Source organism: Phacochoerus africanus, chromosome 3 (assembly GCF_016906955.1).
Source record: "Phacochoerus africanus isolate WHEZ1 chromosome 3, ROS_Pafr_v1, whole genome shotgun sequence".
In the NCBI taxonomy this organism is placed as follows: Eukaryota; Metazoa; Chordata; class Mammalia; order Artiodactyla; family Suidae; genus Phacochoerus; species Phacochoerus africanus.
Genome location: NC_062546.1, coordinates 104,928,761 through 104,947,688, shown reverse-complemented (window position 1 = coordinate 104,947,688; position 18,928 = coordinate 104,928,761). Strand labels below are relative to the sequence as shown.

Here is an 18,928-nt window from a genome sequence, read left to right as displayed (position 1 = left end):
TGTTGGATATCTAATTAATAGATTAGTAAGCAATGATAAAACCAACTGTGATTTTTTGGCCACAAACCTAAGTCATGATTCTCTAGCTGGAATTCTTAATTAACTCTCTACTGTTATATGGAATGTAACAGTATACTGTTATATGTGATACAGTCCCGTTCTTCAACACGCAGCTCTGGGTCTGCAGAGCACAGCATATGGTGTAAACAACCACATCGGTGTCATGGATTCCTTTCATGATTAAATTGAAAAGGGGCTCTTCTGGTAAAGGCTTTGTACCTTATATTTCAGAACATGAGTTCTCTGACTTTCAAAGGTAGTTGTGTCTTCTGTAACATTTTACTACTTACACATAATTACATCTGGTTTTAAATTCAGGCTTGTCTGGTAAAATCATAAACAGCCTAAGACAATCTGAAAGTAAGACACATCTCTACGGTTCATTTATCTTTTCTTCCCTTGGCTTTTAATGCCACTCGGTATTTTTTTGCTCCTATGGGACAAGAGACCTTCTACAGTATGTACATGGCCTAATTCCTGCCCTTTGCTAACTTACTGAGAGGCAGCATCACGCATTTACTCATAATCAAATAAACACAATGTGCTCCATCTTTTCACCATTTTCACCTTTTATCCTATAAATTTCATAAACTATGAGGGGATATTTGCTACATATGGGAGTTTTGCAAGCATCTCCTCCTTACTGCTCCATTTCTTAATCACCTTCTAATAAATTCTTTCCCGTCTCCAGTTGGATGTGTAACAGGAATTTCAACCTCGACATGGCCACAGTTGGCTGAATAATGGCCTCCTAAAGATAGCAGGCCACAATACCAGGAACCTGTAAATGTTACTTTAAAAGAAAGAGGATCTTCACAGAAGTAATCAAGGATCTTAACATGGGGAGATGATGCTGGACTAACAGAGACCTCATAATGCAAACCTAAGTATCCTTCTGAGCAAGAGACAGAGGGAGAGGAGAAGACATGGAAGAACATAGAAGACGGAGAGCAACACAGAAGGGGAGAAGGCAACGTGACCACAGATGCTGGGATTAGAGTCATGTGGCCACAAATGCACACTGGCGGGCCATCAGAAGCTGGACAAGGCAAGGAAGAAATTCTGCCCTAGAGCCTCTGGAGGGCACAGCTCTACCCACACCTTAACTTTGGCCCAACAAAATGATGCTGAGCTTCTAGCCTCCAGAACCACAAGAGAATGCATTTCTGTTGCTTTGAGCAATCAGACCTGCTCCTGTGGCAATTTGTTATGGCAGCCACAGGAAACTATTACAAATAAAATTTAGGACCTTCTGCCCCCAATCTGCTTGTTTGTTGCATCCCAGTAAAGGGCATCCCCTGCACTCAGTAGAGTGCACATGAAACATGCAAGTGGTCCTTAACACTCCTTACCCTGACTCCCCACATCCTTCCATCAGCAAATGCTGTGGCACTGCTGCAGAGGCAAATTTACCAGGAGCTAAGGAAGCTCCCAGGGCTGCCATGCTGCCCCCGTAGAGGGGACTGGGGGACTGATGGAAGCCATCACCCTGCTGCAGGTGTTAGAGAGTGCTGTCAGTTGTGTCAGTCCTGGGGTTTGTTCCAGGTGAGACCCCCATGCTGCCCACACCACCTTGCACCTGCTCAGTGCCCAGGGACATGAGCCCTGGTGAGACCAAAGAGCAAGTGGACTGTCTTACACCTCCTTGCTTAGGGGATGTTACGAGCTGGGCTGCAAGTCCATTCGACACCTGCACCACCCACCACTGACCTGTCACAGCCTGGTGGAGGTGGCAAGTGAGAGACAGCGGCGGGGTGGGGAGTAGTGTTGAGCAATGGCTGGGGTTCTTAGAGATAGGTTCTCCACCCACAGCACCGACACCACATGGGAACTTGTTAGTCATGCAGAGTCTCAGGCCTCCCTCAGACCTTTGGACCAGAAACTCTGGGGGTGAGGTCCAGTAAGCTGTACAAATTATACTTCCACAGAATCAACTGCTAATCCCTTGGTCATAGAGTACCCATGTTTCCAGGCAGCCCTCCAGAATGTTTCTTCTTCTGAAACCACCGTGAATCTACTATTGTGAGACTTGAAATGAGAAGCTTAAGCAAGAAGCAGCTGAGACCTGACTTTATTCTTTCTACTTGTTCCATCTGTGGAGAGCCCAGGCAAGGTCACCTTCATGAGTTCCAATCCCCAAGACAGGGATTTTTATAGCTTTTTCATTAATTTTGAGAATTACCCCAATATTCATTTTGGCTACATGACCCACAAATTCCCATTTTAATATAATTTGCACTGGGTTTTTTTCATTGTAATCAAAAGAGTCCTTTTTAAATTATGTTTTTAAACATGACAACCACGTAATCAAACTCTCTTCCCCAAATAGGGCTATCCTGTCCAGATTAACCCAGCACAGATTTTTTTTTTCATTTCTCCCAAGATCCCTGTCATAGTCCATCTCCCAGAAAAATCTCTGCCAGGTCAGGTCTGCTTAAGAATTGGTCTGCAAACAACACTGGATTCTCATTAACTAGAAACCAGCTCTCAGCACATTTCCAAACTAGATGGTTTCCAAAGTCTGAACAGGTCTTCTTAGAGGAAGAGAATATCTTCTCTCTTGTGCATCTCTCCAAAGGCACATGGTGTTTTCCCACATACCTTGTCAGGGGCTCTTTTCCCTTCCAGGAAATCCCTTTCCTGCCTCTTATCTTTGCTGAGGTCCTATTTCCTTCCACACCAAACTCAAATGTCACTTCCTCAGAGAAACTCGGGGTTTCCTCCTCCATACGATACCTCCACTGCCGTTAGCACAAATGTGCCCCTTTGTAGCATGTCCATTATGAGGTTCCTAGGGTCTCCTTATTCCCCACATTATACCCACTTTGAGCAACTGTACTCTATTTTGCCTTTGTATTCCCAGGACCTGATGTACAGTAGACCCTAATGAAGTAAATAGCAAGAAAATGACACCACGAAAAATAAGATAAAGACTCTCATGAAGACAAAGAACAAAGCAGACAGTTTCCCCTCAAGGAAACAATACTCACATAAATCACATGAGCTGGTATAAAAAGAAGAGCCAACAATAAATGGTATAGGTATTCAAAGTGTGGTGTAATCAATAAAAACTGGAAAATCTGGGGAGGACTTCAGGAAGGAGTGAGACAAACCTTTAGCAACTGAAGGAACACAAGAATTTAGACCATTATTATTGGGTTTTTCATATTTTAATTTGAAATGACTTTAAATTAATGAAAAAATGTAGTCAACATAAAAAGTGTTCAATACAGAAAAAAAATGAATGGAATACATTTAATTACAGAAATCTCTAAGAGCGGAGCAAATCTTACTGATTTTTAAATGTTTTTTTTTTCTATTATAGCAAATTTATTTGAGTCCTAAGGGACTATGCAAATTGTCTTTCATGTTTTAATTTTATTGAAGTATAGTTGACTTATAAGGTTGTGATCATTTCTGCTGTACAACAAAGTGATGTTTTATTATGTATACACTTATTCTGCAATGAGTCTTAAGCTGGATGCCGATATATAAAACAGAACTAGGAAAGGAGGGAGGGGGGACCGCAGGGCCCAGGACGTTGACAGTGTAGCATGGCCTCCCTGACTCCTAGGTAACTCGCAAGTCTCTCTCAGGAAACACCTGAAGCTTTGAATCCTAGTTTCAAAAAAGCCTTTGGAACAGACAATGATTTTATTTACATGATAAATGTATTTATTTCATAATCCCACTCCTGGGCATATATCTGGACAAAACTTTCATTGAACATGCGCCCCCATGTTCATCACAGGACTCTTCACAATAGCCAAGACATGGAAACAACCTAAATGCCCGACAACAAATGAATGGATTAAGAAGATGTGGTACATATATACAATGGAAAACTACTCAGCCATAAAAAAAGATAAACTAATGTTATTTGCAGCAACATGGGTGGAACTAGAGATTCTCATACTAAGCGAAGCCAGAAAGAAAAAGCTAAACACCATCTGATATCACTTATTTGTGGAATCTAAAATGTGGCACAGATTTCTAGCTACAAAACAGAAACAGATCACAGCCAAGGAGAACAGACTTGTGTTTTCGGGGGGGTGGGGGGCAGGGAGGGAGTGGGATGGACGGGGAGTTCAGGGGTTTTTTGGATGCAAACTCTTATATTTGGAATGGATGGGCAACAGGGCCCTACTGTACAGCACAGGGAACTGTGTATGATTGGGTCACTTTGCTATACAACAAACATTGAAAAAACATTGTAAATACTTTAATAAAAAAATTTTGATAACCTGAAAGAATAATAATTTTTAAAATTTCAAAAGCTATCAATTCATAGAAGACAAATACATATGGAACATTAATCATTTACCCAGTAGACAAATATACATTGAATGTCTTCTACCTGATAAATACTGTTATGCACTTTTGGTCAAAGAAATGTACACCTATAATATTAAAAATAAGAAACCCATACGAGGTACCACCTTACACCGGCCAGATTGGCCATCATCAAAAAATCTACAAACAATAAATGCTGGAAAGGGTGTGGAGAAAAGGGCACCCCATCACACTGTTGGTGGGAATGTAAATTGGTGCAACCCCTCTGGTAAACAGTATGGAGATTCCTCAGAAAACTAAAAATAGAATTACCATTTGATCCAGCAATTCCACCCCTGGGCATCTATCTAGAGAAAACTATGACTCAAAAAGATACATGTACTCCAATGTTCAGTGCAGCACTATATACAACAGCCAAGACAAGAAACAACTTAAATGCCCATCAACAGAGGAGTGGATAAAGAAGCTGGTACGGGAGTTCCCATTGTGGTGCAGTGGAAATGAATCTCACTAGGAACCATGAGGCTGAGGGTTTGATCCCTGGCCTTGCTCCGTGGGTCAAGGATCCAGTGTTGCCATGAGCTGTGGTGTAGGTCACAGACATGGCTCGGATCCTGCATTACTGTGGCTCTGGCTTAGGCCAGCAGCAACAGCTCCAATTGGACCCTAGCATGGGAACCTCCATATGCCACGGGTGCGACACTAAAAAGACAAAAGACAAAAAAAAAGATATGGTACATATACACAATGGAATTAAAAAAGGAAAGAAATAATGGCATTTGCAGCAACATGGCTGGGCCTAGAAATTATCATGCTAAGTGAAGTCAGTCAGACAGTGAGACACCATCACATGCTATCACTTACATGTGGAATCTAAAAAAAGGACACAATGAACTTCTTTGCAGAACAGATACTGACTTACAGACTTTGAAAAAGTTAAGTTTTCCAAATGAGACAGGTTGTGAGGGTAGACGGATGCACTGAGGGTTTGGGATGGAAATGCTATAAAATTGGGTTGTGATGATCATTGTACAACTATAAATGTAATAAAATTCATCAAGAAATTAAAAAAAAACCCATAGATCTGTGTAATATAACCTATTATCTAAACATATTTCAGATCTCTGTGACATGTAAACTCATGGGAGGAAACTGAGAAAAAGGGGGATATGGTGTGGTTTAGAGAAAAGTAATTGAGAACGAGAGGTGTGATGAAGAAAATGAAACACAGAAATAAGGAGGGAAAAACACAGCTGCAGATATATTTATGAAGATGTGACAGGGATTTGGACATCCCCTCCATCCCTCAGGCTGCCCCAAGCTCTGCACAGACAAGGTGGCGCCTCCTTCCTCCCAGGCTTCCACACAGCCAAGTACTCACTTCCGTTTGTCCTCCTATTTCTGACCACATCATTTTGGTTTCGCTCTTATTCTTTTCCTCCTCCTTTGCAGTTACAGGTGGTCTCTGAAGCTCAGACTGTGGTTCTTTTTTTCTATGCTTTTTCAGGGGACTGATGCTGTTTTAATACTTCCACTAAGACCACTACAGTGATGATAACCCTCAAGCCATTATCTTCCACCCTGAACGTGGCCCGTACGACATGTTTTCCAGATACTTCACAAATCCTCAACTTAATTCTTCCATTCTACCCATATTTCCCAGACCCATAAAGTGAAAATTTCTATTATTTGGGCCTGCAACTTTATGCATTACTCTACATATCAAAACTGTCATAATTCCTGCTGACATTTAACATTTTAAATTAAAGTACCAGGAGCTCTCATTGTGGCTCAGCAAGTTAAGAACACAGCATAGTGTCTGTGAGGATGCGGACTTGATCCCTGGTCTCACTCAGTGGATTAGGATCCAGCATTGCTGCAAGCTGCAGTATAGGTCACACCTGTGGCTCAGATCCAGTGTTGTGGCATGGGCCTCAGCCAAAATTCTTACTCAACCCCTAGCCTTGGAACTTGCATATGCCACATGTGCAGCTAAAAAGGAAAAAAAAAAAATTGAAGTACCCATTTTTTCCTCCATTTCCAGAGTCTTGACCTCAGACCTGGTAACTATCTCTCATGCATTACACTGAACAAACTTTGCATGTTCTTTAAGCCTCTTCACTTTCAATTCTAACTATGCTATAATCATTTAAAAGTCCGTAATCTATTGATTTGGGAAAGAATTAACCATTCCCCAAACCAGGTTGATGACTAGGTTGATCCCATCTACCTATAAAACTACCTTTTACTATTTAACAACTTGGAGACCTCATTTGACTTGGCCAGTGTTATGACTTAAATGTTTTTTGTCATGTTCCTTCTTTCCCATTAAATAATGTTTATTTGCTCATTTATCTATTCAAAATTCCAGCTATATTTTTAAACGAAACTTCAAATTATACTCTTTCTATGAGATATTCCAAGGCTTCTATGTACGTATAAACCTCTGACATCCCCAAACTCTCATAGCCTTTAAAATGTTTCATGTCTATATTGGTTGTTTTGGCTTATAATCCCATATACTGCTATGCAGCTCCTTTATATTGCTAATACTTGGCCCGGCCTTCTCCAAAGGGACCCTTGACCTCTTATCAGGATAAGTGTACACTGGGGAAAAGGAAATCATCAAAACTTTTAAGGACTACTGGACACTCATTCTGTCTGATGGTAATTCCAAAAGACCCAAAATGTCCCTGTACTTCACAAGTCAGGTGGAGTCAGGTGATCAGTGAATGGGGTTTTAGGTCAAGTTCATCTCACAACAGGTTCAGTGGGTCCCTGAACCCATCCCATGATTACTTCCCCAGTTTTGGAATGTATCATGGGAACAGACTTATTCAGACACTGGCTCAGTTACCATATTTGTGTTTAATAAGTAGTCAGCTGTTTCACCAACAAAACAGCAATTCTGTAAAGAGAGCTTGGTAATGATTTATATTTCTTCTAAACGACACAAGCGCTTTTGAAGACAGCTGAATTTTTCCAATTATTGACAAAATTACACCTCCTGGTAATCACTTTACCAGGATGAGATTAAGGCCACAGCCTGGATATTAACAACCAAGCTAGAAATTTTTCTATTGAATTCAGAAGAGGTCCAGAAATCATCTTCAGCTCATTCTGGGTTTTGGATGATATTATTTACTACTTTCTTCCAGGGGTTTAAATACTCGTGAGTTATGTTCTGTTCTTAATAGCTTGATAGTTACTCCGTTATGTTTTCTTATTAATAGCCTTTTGGTTAGAGAATTGGGACAAACGGTATACTTTAAATTAGATTTCTTACCATATGTCAACATGTTGAGGGTTTTCTTTCTGACAGTGAGGACAGAAATATGTCATTCTGTTATTCTCCCCTAAGCGACACACAGTTATTTTGCAGCAGCACTGACCGCAATTAGGACGCTTGTAAACCTTATAGTGTTTAGAGACAGCAGATCCTGCTTTACAGCACTAAAAAAAAAAAAAAAAAAAAGCAAAAAACCAAACAAACAACATTATAATGTTATCTACAAAACGGGGTTGCTAAGGAGCCAAAGAAACATTCTTGAAAGTTATTTCTGAAAATAATTTGTTAAAAATTTACATATGTTTGTACATATGTCCTCATAATCTTTTCTTCCATCTGAGAAAAAGGTATTGACAAGATTCAGCAATATTTGTTAAGTGAGATTTGTGTGAAATAATTAAGTCATTATTTTATAACTTATTAGTATTCAACATTGTTCTTTGCTTGGCTTTACCCTCTTATCTAAATGGGATATAAAAGCCCTATAATTTAAAGTGCCTTTCATGCTTTTAAGGTTTTTATAATTAAACATAATTATGTGGTTATAAGAAAAAGACCAGATTAGCTTTAAATCTGATTATTTTTAGAACCACCGAAGCTGCTCACTTTGTTTCAACAGCCAAAAAATTTATTTCTAGGGGGAAAAATTTAACAAGATCATCTTCTTTGTTGACCTGAAAAGGGACAGTTTTTCGTTTTTAATCTTACAGAATCACTGAAAAAGAAAAATCCAAATGCCATCCTAGGAGAGAACATATTGTTTTGGCATAAGTCCTATTTCAAAAGACGGTGATCTTTCTCTATCACAGTTTTATTCGACTCACATACATTTAAAGCTTCTACAAAGAGAATCTCTGGGATTTACATCAGAAGTGTGAACATTTAAAAGTCCAGAAATGAAGTTCACCATACATAAGCTGAAAAATACATAACTTGTATTAATTTAAGCAAAGTATTGAAATGCCCATCTTAATCTGGGCAGAAGATGGGTAGCTGTCTGTAATCATCTTTCCCTGGAATAATAAGTGAGCATAAATATTATTAAAATAGTCATAGGTAGGCACGTATGTGAAGCAAGAGTCTCATTATAACACTCTAGGCCTATTAATGAAGAATCCTATAATACCTGACTTTCTGACAACAGTAAAATAAACACTTTGAATCCATAGATGAACTGTAGAGTAAAACGACATTTATGATGCCTTGTTTACAGGTAAAACATATATATATATATATATATATATATATATGCATACACACAACTTTTAAAATTTCCTGTTTAGTGAGGACTTATGCTCAAAAATCGCTGTGGTAGACAGAGAAATATTATTACCTCATTTTACAGATAAAGCAACTAAAGCTAAATTATCTCAACATTAACCACACAGTTGGCAAGTGACCAAATCCGATTGAACTGAAATCTCTATTTATTCCAAATTATTGAGTCTCTCTCTAGGCTACCTATATTTTACTCTTATATGTCCAAAAATAGAACAAGGGCCTAGAAACTGCTAACAAAGCTGTTCCCCACTTAGTATAAAGATAATTTAAATAATTATAGTAAGAAAAGTTTGGACTGACCTACGACCTAAAATTTCAAGGTGTTAATTATGCCCATATCATACTCTCCTACTGTACCTCTCTGCTCTTACCACTAGATGGCTATATACAGCCTTAATGGTTTTGGTGTGACCAAAGTTAAATTGACATTTTACATAGTTGAAAAAATTTTGCTCTTACCCTGTAGAAAAGAATGCTGAAATCATGTATCATTTTCACAAGGTGATGGGTCTGTTCATCTGTTAACTGACAAACCTTAAAATAGAAAAATGACTTAGGACAGCTTATTCATTACTATAGAAAAATAATACCATTTGCCAGTTCTAAGAGACTTGAAAATAGATTTGAAATATATGCATCTCTTCTAGAACCCATATACCTACTTAGTGCCATTAAAAGTATTTTTAAGTAACAGTACTATGGATTCAAAATACCATTGTTATTTATATACTTTAATTCTAAATTAAAGTATTTATGGAATATCCATTCTGTACCAAACATCTTCAAAGTCCCAACATGGTCAACCAACCACCCTGAAAAGTCTTGCAGAAAATAAAAAAGAGAGAAAGAAAGAAAAAAAAAAAAAAAAACAGAAAGACGGGGAGGAAATAGGCTCAAGAGTAGATGACCATCAAGGTCACTATCACGCTTTTAAAAAGATATGAATTTATATATGTGCATTAATATTAAAGTACTTGTTAACACATGGAAGAACTCAGAAACAGACCTTATTGAAGAATTTTTTTCTGACACAGCTTAGCATAAATCTCAGGGTTACCCTTGCAGAATTATCATTTGGCACATGTTTCAATGGTAATTCAGGAAGAAATTCTGTCCGGTGACTCACCTTTGTTGTGTGTATATGAATACATACATATATTCATACATAGCAAAAATAAGTTTATCAGTGATCACAAAATCTAAAACCATGTAGTCAACACAATAATTCTAAAAGTATGACCTATTTTTTTCATTTATTTAAGGTTTAAAATATAGGTACTTCTAAAATTCATTTATTTCTTATCACATCTAATATACTATATTCAGTCAGATCTTAAAATGCTAAAACTGTACTTTTTCACTAATTGTGCATGGGCTTTTAGGGGACGAATAGCTAAACTTCAGAAGTATCATTAATTTTTAAACCTCCAGGCATTATGGGCAAATGATCTTTTACTAGATAAATGGCTGGCTGAATGTACTGATGACAAGTAAATCATCGGTTTATCAAAGATATTAACAATGCTTTAGGTAACAATGATCTAGGTTCTTTTTCCAAAGACATTTTTTCACAGAGATCTAGGTGATTTTTAAAAGTTCATAAGCTCATTCTTGTTAAAATTGTTTCATTATTCCCATTTTATAGAAATTCGACCAGCTTGTTCCAGGTGTTAAAAAACAAACTAGTCTAGAACAATTATTCACTGCTTTCTTTTAAAACATATTTCCTACTGATTTGGATTTTACACAAACTATCTGGAAAGTAATTACACAAAATAAATAAGTATCTTTGGAGTCATGTAAAAAATGACAGTTAATAGAGACTATTTGGGTCTAGATAAAAGCCCTAACGTAGCCTCTCCCCGCCCCCCCCCCCCAGAAACTAAAATACATATACTACCTGGGTTTGAGTTCTGACCTTTCTGACCATCTTACAACTTGGTCCTATTAATCACCATTCTCCTTTTTTTTCTTTTTTTTTTTTTAAACAACTTTAACTCTCTCATTCTGCCACTCTTTCCCCCAACATATAAATAAGCTCACATCTCTCCAGTTGAAGAACAAGAAAAAAAACCCCAAAACCAGTTCTTATCATGACACCCACCTCTAGCATCTAATATTTTCCCTTCACTCAAATCTAAGCTATTTTAACAATCACTCTAAATTTGCTTCTATTTCCTCATTGATCACTTATTCCTTAGTCCCTCCTACCTGACTTCTATTCTTACCATTCCAACAAAACAGCATTTTTTTATGTCACACATAGCTATAAACAGGAATATATGAGTGTGTATAGAGTACGATTTTAATATGCCAGATACAGAAAGTTGTGAGCTTAGTTCACTCATACATTCAACAAATATTTAATGCCAGACACTGTATTCTAGATGTTCGGATCTATCAATGAACAAAACAGACACTTTTCTCTCTTTTAGACTGCATTCTAGCAGAAGACATGGTTTTGTTTGTTTGTTTGTTTTGTCGTTTTAGGGCCATGTGTGTGGCATATGGAAGTTCCCAGGCTAGGGGGTAAAGTTGTAGCCACAGCAATGCCAGATCATCTGAGCTATGACTGCATCCTGCACTGCAGCTCAAGGCAACACCGGATTCTCAACCCACTAAGCAAGGCCAGTGATGGGACCTGCATCCTCATGGATACTAGTTGTGTTTGTAACCCACTAAGCCACAATGGGAGCTCCCAAGACAAATTTTAAATAACATATATCACAAGTAAAATACTTGGCTATATTTAAAGTGATCAATGGTGTGGAGAAAATAAAAGCAAAGCAAGTTATGGAAGACTAGGGGGAGGGAGTGGATAGCGGAGAGGCACAGAGCAATCTTAAATACAGTGGTCACAGGTGGCCTTGTGGAGAAGTTGACATGAGCAAAGACCTCTGAAATCTGTTTGGGGAGGATGTGTTACTGCCACTCAGATTTAAGTATTCCACGTTGATTCCTTCACATTATTTACAAATATAGAAATTGAGTATTAAAAAACACTTAAAACCTACTTTAACGGCTGGGTGGAGTCCACTATCAAAGAGAGCTTCATTTTTGATGATGTTCCCCACCCCTGGCAACACTTTCTGATCCATTAACACATCACAGAGCATTCGTCCTCCCTGCTTTTTAACTTCACGTTCTGCTCTTGAGAAACTAAATTTAGGTGAACATATATCTAATTCTTCCATCATCCTTATTCTCTGTTGGCTTTCTGCTGTGTTTCTGTAGAAAGGAAGAGAAAACAGATTAATCATATGCCTGGTTACAATTCACAAAGCGTCATTTAAAACGAACTTTGATATAAACACTTTACGTTAATCAGCCAAGGAGCTATAGAGCCAAACGATGAAGACCCTAACACATGCTACTTGAAAACTCTTTTAAAATAAGATTTTATCAATATATAAACCACTTTTTAAAATTTTTATTTATTTCCACCTGTGACATCCCAAAGCAAACTGAGAACCAACTATGCAGTTTTGCAGCTAGAGCCCTTTTTAATTTTACTTTTTACCTGATTTCTACTGATGAGTCAAAGAAACAAATAAGATCTTTGGTGAGCTGCACTTCAAAAACAGGAGAAACTCCATTTTTACTTTTAGACTCAAGTGGATTAATCGCAAGAGAGCCTTTCATTCCAAAATGAATCCTGGAACAAAAGAAAACCCATTTTTGAATGGCAGAAGGTATATCATGCATCCTATTTTTGTTCCTTCACTTTTTGGAATATATGCAAATAAATATTGGTCAAAACAGATGGGTTTAAAGGGCACAAAATGGTAGTAGCTAATATATATTTTTCTGTTAATGGCTTTGTAGCCTAATAAAACTAGACATGGAAATTAATTTTTCAACTTACAAATAAAATAAATTCCTAGAGAAATAATAAGGCCGTGACAATAAGCCCAAGAAAACACATCCCTGTTCTCTTGTCTTGTCAGATGAAGTATCTTTTATTCACGGAGCAGCCTACTGTCTCTCAGCTTTTTCTCAGATTCAAAGGCTTGAGGTGAGATAAGGCTACATTTAAATTGCCTATAGTTGGTGTACTTATGAATTTTACAAAGCCACCAACATTCACGTTCCTAGTTTTTAGCCACAGAGGATTGGAAATGTTTACTTCTTCCAAAATGAGATCTACAGTTTAAGACACTGACTCTTTTCTACCCCCCTGCTTTGGGATAACACAATGAAACCATTTTTTTTGTAAAATCTTTCAAATCAAAAGAAAAGAGAACAAGTCAAATACTATTGTCTTCAATTCTTTCAGTTTTCTTCTGCTTTTATACATATTGGGAAGAGGGGATTTATAAATATTTACGGTTAACTTGAAAGCCACAATGCAGTGATGAAAAATTCATAGCCTTTCAGGTTTTACAGGATTGATTAGCATGTCCGGTTAAAAAAAAAAAAAAAGAAAAAAGAAAAAGAAAGTGGTTTTATGAGACCTCTGATGATGAAGATCAGAAATGATTCTCAAGATGAAATATTGTGTTCTGCCTTTCGAATCTTTCTCCTTATAGCTTTGTTGAGTTAATAAATACGGCTCTTTTGGCAGCAAATGTTGCTGCTCTGTGCTTCTAATTCCAAAGCACCATGTTATAGTATGGTACAAGGTTAACCAGTCTAACTTTTAAAATGTGGGTTTTAAACTCTGTGTGCCCTACTATCAATCATAAAAACATTTTACATGCCCCATAGTTCTTGACAGGAAAAATGTGTGCCTGTAAGTACTTCATAATTTAGCTTATGGAGGTTCAACCCCAGTGAAAGGTGTACAACTGTCATGCCCAAAAGCCATCATACCTAAAATCTTTTCAGCTGCATGGCTCATAAAGTATATTCTAAATCACTTTCTATAATGAAACTGCATCCACATATAAAATCTCAAAGGTTAAGACCCAATTCAAATGCAGGAGTAGCCCCAGTAAGAACTACGAATCAAATAAGCATGCCTTTTTTGGTCTTATAAATCTATTTAGTATAGATTTATACTATTTTATAGTAATTACATTTTCTTTTTATTATTTTTATGAAATAGCAAAATGTTGTAACTGGGCCCCAATAAACAAAAAAATTGTGTTTATCATTAAGTACCTTTTATTTTAGATTAAGAAAAACATCAGTATCACAAAAATTTTCAAGGCACAGAAAATACCTATACTGTTATAACAACTGTCATACCTTTATAAACCATGACAGATACCTATATTGCATTTACATTCAAGAGTTAGATTTGCTTTTCAAGATTCCTCATTATGGAGTTCCCATTGTGGCTCAGCAGTGATGAACCCAACTAGTATCCATGAGAATGTGGGATAAGGATCCGGCATTGCTGTGACTGTGGTATGGGCTATAGCTCCAATTCAACCCCTAGCCTGGGAACTGCCATATGCTGCAGGTGTGGCTCTTAAAAAAAAAAAAAAAAAGAAGAAGATTCCTCATTATTATCAACCGAGTCTAGGACAACTTTTTTTTTTTTCTTTTTAGGGCCACACCCTAAAAACACATGGAGGTTCCCCGGCTATGGGTCATATTGGAGCTACAGTTGTCAGCCTACAGCAACATGGGATCCGAGCCACATCTGCGACCTACACCACAGCTTATGGCAATGCTGGATTTCCCACCAACTGAGTGATGCCAGGGATCGAACCCACATCCTCATGGATACTGGTCAGATTCATCTCCGCTACACCACAACAGGAACTCCTAGAACAACTTTATTAGATCCTTATTTCTATCTCTTGATCCTCCCAAGCTCCCCCTCCCCCAATCTAACTGGTTGCGGGAGATCATTCACCTGCCTGCCAACAGTGGGCATTAGGCCCAGCCTTCAGTGATCTCTGTCCCTCCCTCAGATCCCATGCCTTTGACACAGCTGATTCAGGAATGGACACCTGAGTCAAGCTGGATTCATCAGAGTTCTCTAAGTGAATTTATCTGAGACAGAGAGAGATGAGTTTCTTGTTAGGATGGGGATCTTTCATGGGAGCTGTCAATAGGAGTGCTGCCTGACACAGGCTCCAGAAAAACCAGGGCAAGCCTGTCTGCGGAGGCAGCCTAGAGCACATTTCAGTGTGGAACAGAATCAAGAAATGCAAAGTCCTCATAGCATCTAGTCTTTGCTTCCATCTCTACCTGAAGCCTGACTGCATTATCTCCATGTATCACAAAACACTTAGTCTCATAAAACTTACTGAACTTGTTTGAGCCGGCCTTCAAACTGAAACCAAAGTTCTAATAGAAGAATTATGTCCAAACTAAAACATGAATTGATAGTAAGAAAATTCCTCTAGTTTGAAATAACTGCCTAAAACAAAACAATAAATATGACTTGATACTATTTTTTTTTTTTTTAGCCATCAGCCACCTTCTTCCTGGCTATCACTATAGAACAATCTGAATATCTTTCAGCAAACATAAATAGCATCAACAATGGTACTGTCACAGGTTCAGATTAATGACAACTACACACTGCAAATAAGGCAGCTGCTTTTGAAAATGATCAAGTGGTCAAAGCATAATAGCATTAAAATAGTTGAATATAAAGATTGTAAAACTCATGCTGGTAATTCAGAGAAAGAGTATAAAAAGATGTGGTCTGGAGTTCCCGTTGTGGCGCAGTGGTTAACGAATCCGACTAGGAACCATGAGGTTGCGGGTTCAATCCCTGCCCTTGCTCAGTGGGTTAACGATCCGGCGTTGCCGTGAGCTGTGGTGTAGGTCGCGGACGCGGCTTGGATCCCGCGTTGCTGTGGCTCTGGCATAGGCCGGTGGCTACAGCTCCGATTCAACCCCTAGCCTGGGAACCTCCATATGCCGCAGGAGCGGCCCAAGAAATAGCAAAAAGACAAAAAGACAAAAAAAAAAAGATGTGGTCTTCACTATGTTGAAAAGGAATAAGGGAGCTCTGCTTCTATTTAGGATGTATAAGTGAAAATATATCCTATGCTAACAAGAAGAGAAAAGTGACAATATTTACAAAATTCTAAATTTTCTTGAGCCCATCAGAGACATGAGGTAACAGGCAGCTGGGTGAAATAAATTCTCAAGAGTGACATGCCCCTCCTTGGTAAGAAAGACTCATAAGTTGTTCCATCTATGGCAGAGTATGGGTGAAAGAGACAGCTATTGTAAAAGTGGATAAGAAAATAGCTAATATTTGTAATCAACTTTTAAATCTGGAGTGTGGCTGGTAGGACAATTTACAACCCCCGGAGTCCCAGACACAAGGAGAGTACCCCATTAGTTGCAAGCTCTTTTCTATGGGCACACTCACAAATTAGTTGCACACAAGTAAGATGTGAGTTATGGCAGGGAACCTGAAAGTCACCCTTGGTGGCATGGCACCTGCTTGTATGAAACCCTGTCTCCTTGCTTCTCGAACATGCTTCTTAGATGAAGCAGAAGTCTTAAAAAGTATTAAGCTGCTCTAGCTGAGGGAGAGGGACAAACAAAAAGCTATCTGTACCTGAAGGAGCAACGGGAAACCTCCTGCCCTCAGTGGAAGTCTTGCATCAAGTAACAGAGACAAGCAGGCTGCCACTGGGGATGGCAAGAAACTTTCTGCCTCCAGGCCCCGGCCAAGTACACACTGGTAAGGATGAATGGAAGCAAAGGCCATTTGCCTCTAGGGGTGAGGTGGGGAATGGATTCTGGCACTGTATCCTGCCATGATACAGGGAGGTATCCGTTCTGGTGGGAGAGAGGAAGCAGACTCTCTCTGACCTGAGGCCACCCCCTCACCTGAGGATGTGCAGCTACCTTAGGGAGGAGAGGGGCAGCAGCCTTGAGAAAACTGCAACCCTGAGGCCCATGTGCTCAGGGTATGCCCAAGATTAAAGCTGGTACAGAAGAAACAAGAATCTCCATTTCCCACATCACGAACCTCTCCCTGAGCAACAGGCAAAAGCAGTTCACCATCAAGGAAGGTGGGGGAGGAGTGGGGAGGGAGGGATTCCCTTAGGAAAAGGATGTTCAGGGCCTGCTGAATGCTAAGAGTGGAGGAAAAACAGAGAAGCCAGCCAGGCCACAACTGAGGCATACAGTAACAGGAGCACCTAAAGGTTTTGAAATTGCTGGGGCATTGAAGGTACTACAATACAGCAAAACACAACCAAGCTCAACCACCTACTAGACTCACTCAATCCCCCACACTAATGACCTGATAGAAGAGGCATTACTAATTCTGGACTTAAATATTATATAACTTGTTCTCTATTGTTCTTTGAAGCATGCTGAGATTCCACAAAATTATGACACATAAGAAAATAAGATAAAGAATAAAACAGTGTCAAGAGCCAAATTAGTCAACAGAACCAGAGCCAAAGATGTCCCAGATGTTAAAGCTATGAGGCAAATAATTTAAAATCAATTTAAAAATTGAAATTATTTGTTGAGAAAACCATGCCAGGTGAATGTGCTATAAGGTTCTCCACCCCTTCCACAAGCATTACAATGCTGCACATGGATTTTGTATTAACATGTTTCTCGAGTTGTAAAACCTTGCACGAGTGGGGATCAATATTCCACAGTCAGAGCTGTGGCAGACCATGAACAGGTCATTCCCTCCTGTGCAGCCAGCTGCAGATGCTTTGTTTTCCATTCATGATAGATTCCCATATGCCTTCAAAATGGATATAATAAAAGCATCAGCAACCAAGAACCAGCAAATTCATATCTAGGAATTTATCCTAAGAAAACATCAAAATGGTAAAAGATATGTGCTCAAATGATGTTAGCTGCAAGTTATTTATTAAAGTGAATAATGAGAGAAAATGTTAATCAGCAGTTAGACTAAAAAAAAAGATGATACATCTATATAGGAGAACATTCTGTGCACATTAATAACAATAATAATGTATGGTATGTGTATATTTTGTCACTGACCAATATAATTGGTAAAAAACACAAATATAGGGAGTTTCTGTTGTGGCTCAGTAGTAATGAACCTGACTAAGATTCATGAGAATGCGGGTTTGATCCCTGGCCTCGCTCAGTGGGTTAAGGATCTAGCATTACCATGAGCTATGGTGTAGGTTGCTGACACAGTTCGGATCTGGCATTGCTGTGGCTGTGGCTGGCAGCTGTAGCTGTGATTCCACCCCTAGTTTGGTAACTCCCATATGCCATGGGTGAGGCCCTAAGAAAAGCAAAAAAAAAAAAAAAAAAAGACAAATGTAGATTAAAATTCCTATTTACATAAAAACTGTAACATGCAATATCATAAGTCACACATATGTAATGTAAATTATATGGACATATGGTATGTATACAATCTGTATTTTATATAGGATATTTATAAAAACTGTTAAGTATTTTTTTTTCAATAATAGTAATTATATATGGTATTTACTTTTTCCTTTAGCCTTTTTGGAACCAAATGTTTTATACTTGGCTTATATATTACTTTAAAATATAGGGAAAATTGCAATAAAATGATGTATATCATGAAAAGAAAGAAGAAAAAGAAAGTGGTAGAACTAGTGACCCTGTAGGCTCTGCCAAGTGCAGAAAGGAAAGTAAATGATTGACGTAAAGATTTCCATATTTTCTCCAGTTACATATGAAAGCATTATCATAACTGAAATAGAAAATAAAAGTTATACCACCTCAAAAACTAAAAATATGTATTTTTCTACCTATAGATTACTTTGTCAGTCTTCTTAAATTGCAAGAGACAGAGATCCATCTCAAAAAGGTTTAGGCATTAAGGGCTATTTGGTAGCTTGTGGACTATTAGGAAAGGCTGAAGAATCAAACTGCAAGAAAAGCAGGAATGCGGCAAGATCTTGGGAACAGAGGGAATAAGGGATTCTCTCTCTGCCTGATGGAGGCCGGATTTTCCATCCCCTGACACTGTCTTTCTTGACAAGCCAATAGCCACCTAGAAGTCCTGAGGCCTCACACCCTAGCCTCCATCACAGCCTAATGCTCTCAGCTCCAGATGAGAAGGTTCACAAAAGAACCTAGACTCACCCAATCGACTGTGTATGAGAG

At 38.5% G+C, this 18,928-nt stretch overlaps 1 protein-coding gene across 1 annotated transcript in view; it reads right to left on the bottom strand.

Annotated features, from left to right (window-relative positions):
* Positions 1 to 18,928, bottom strand: part of NEIL3 (nei like DNA glycosylase 3) — a 47,071-nt gene that overhangs the window by 10,839 nt on the left and 17,304 nt on the right. The window contains exons 3-6 of the mRNA XM_047772294.1: positions 12,444 to 12,578; positions 11,938 to 12,151; positions 9,383 to 9,457; positions 7,640 to 7,806 (exon numbers count right to left, since the gene is read on the bottom strand). Of these exons, the coding sequence (XP_047628250.1) occupies positions 7,640 to 7,806; positions 9,383 to 9,457; positions 11,938 to 12,151; positions 12,444 to 12,578 (591 nt within the window). The remainder of the gene's footprint in view (positions 1 to 7,639; positions 7,807 to 9,382; positions 9,458 to 11,937; positions 12,152 to 12,443; positions 12,579 to 18,928) is intronic.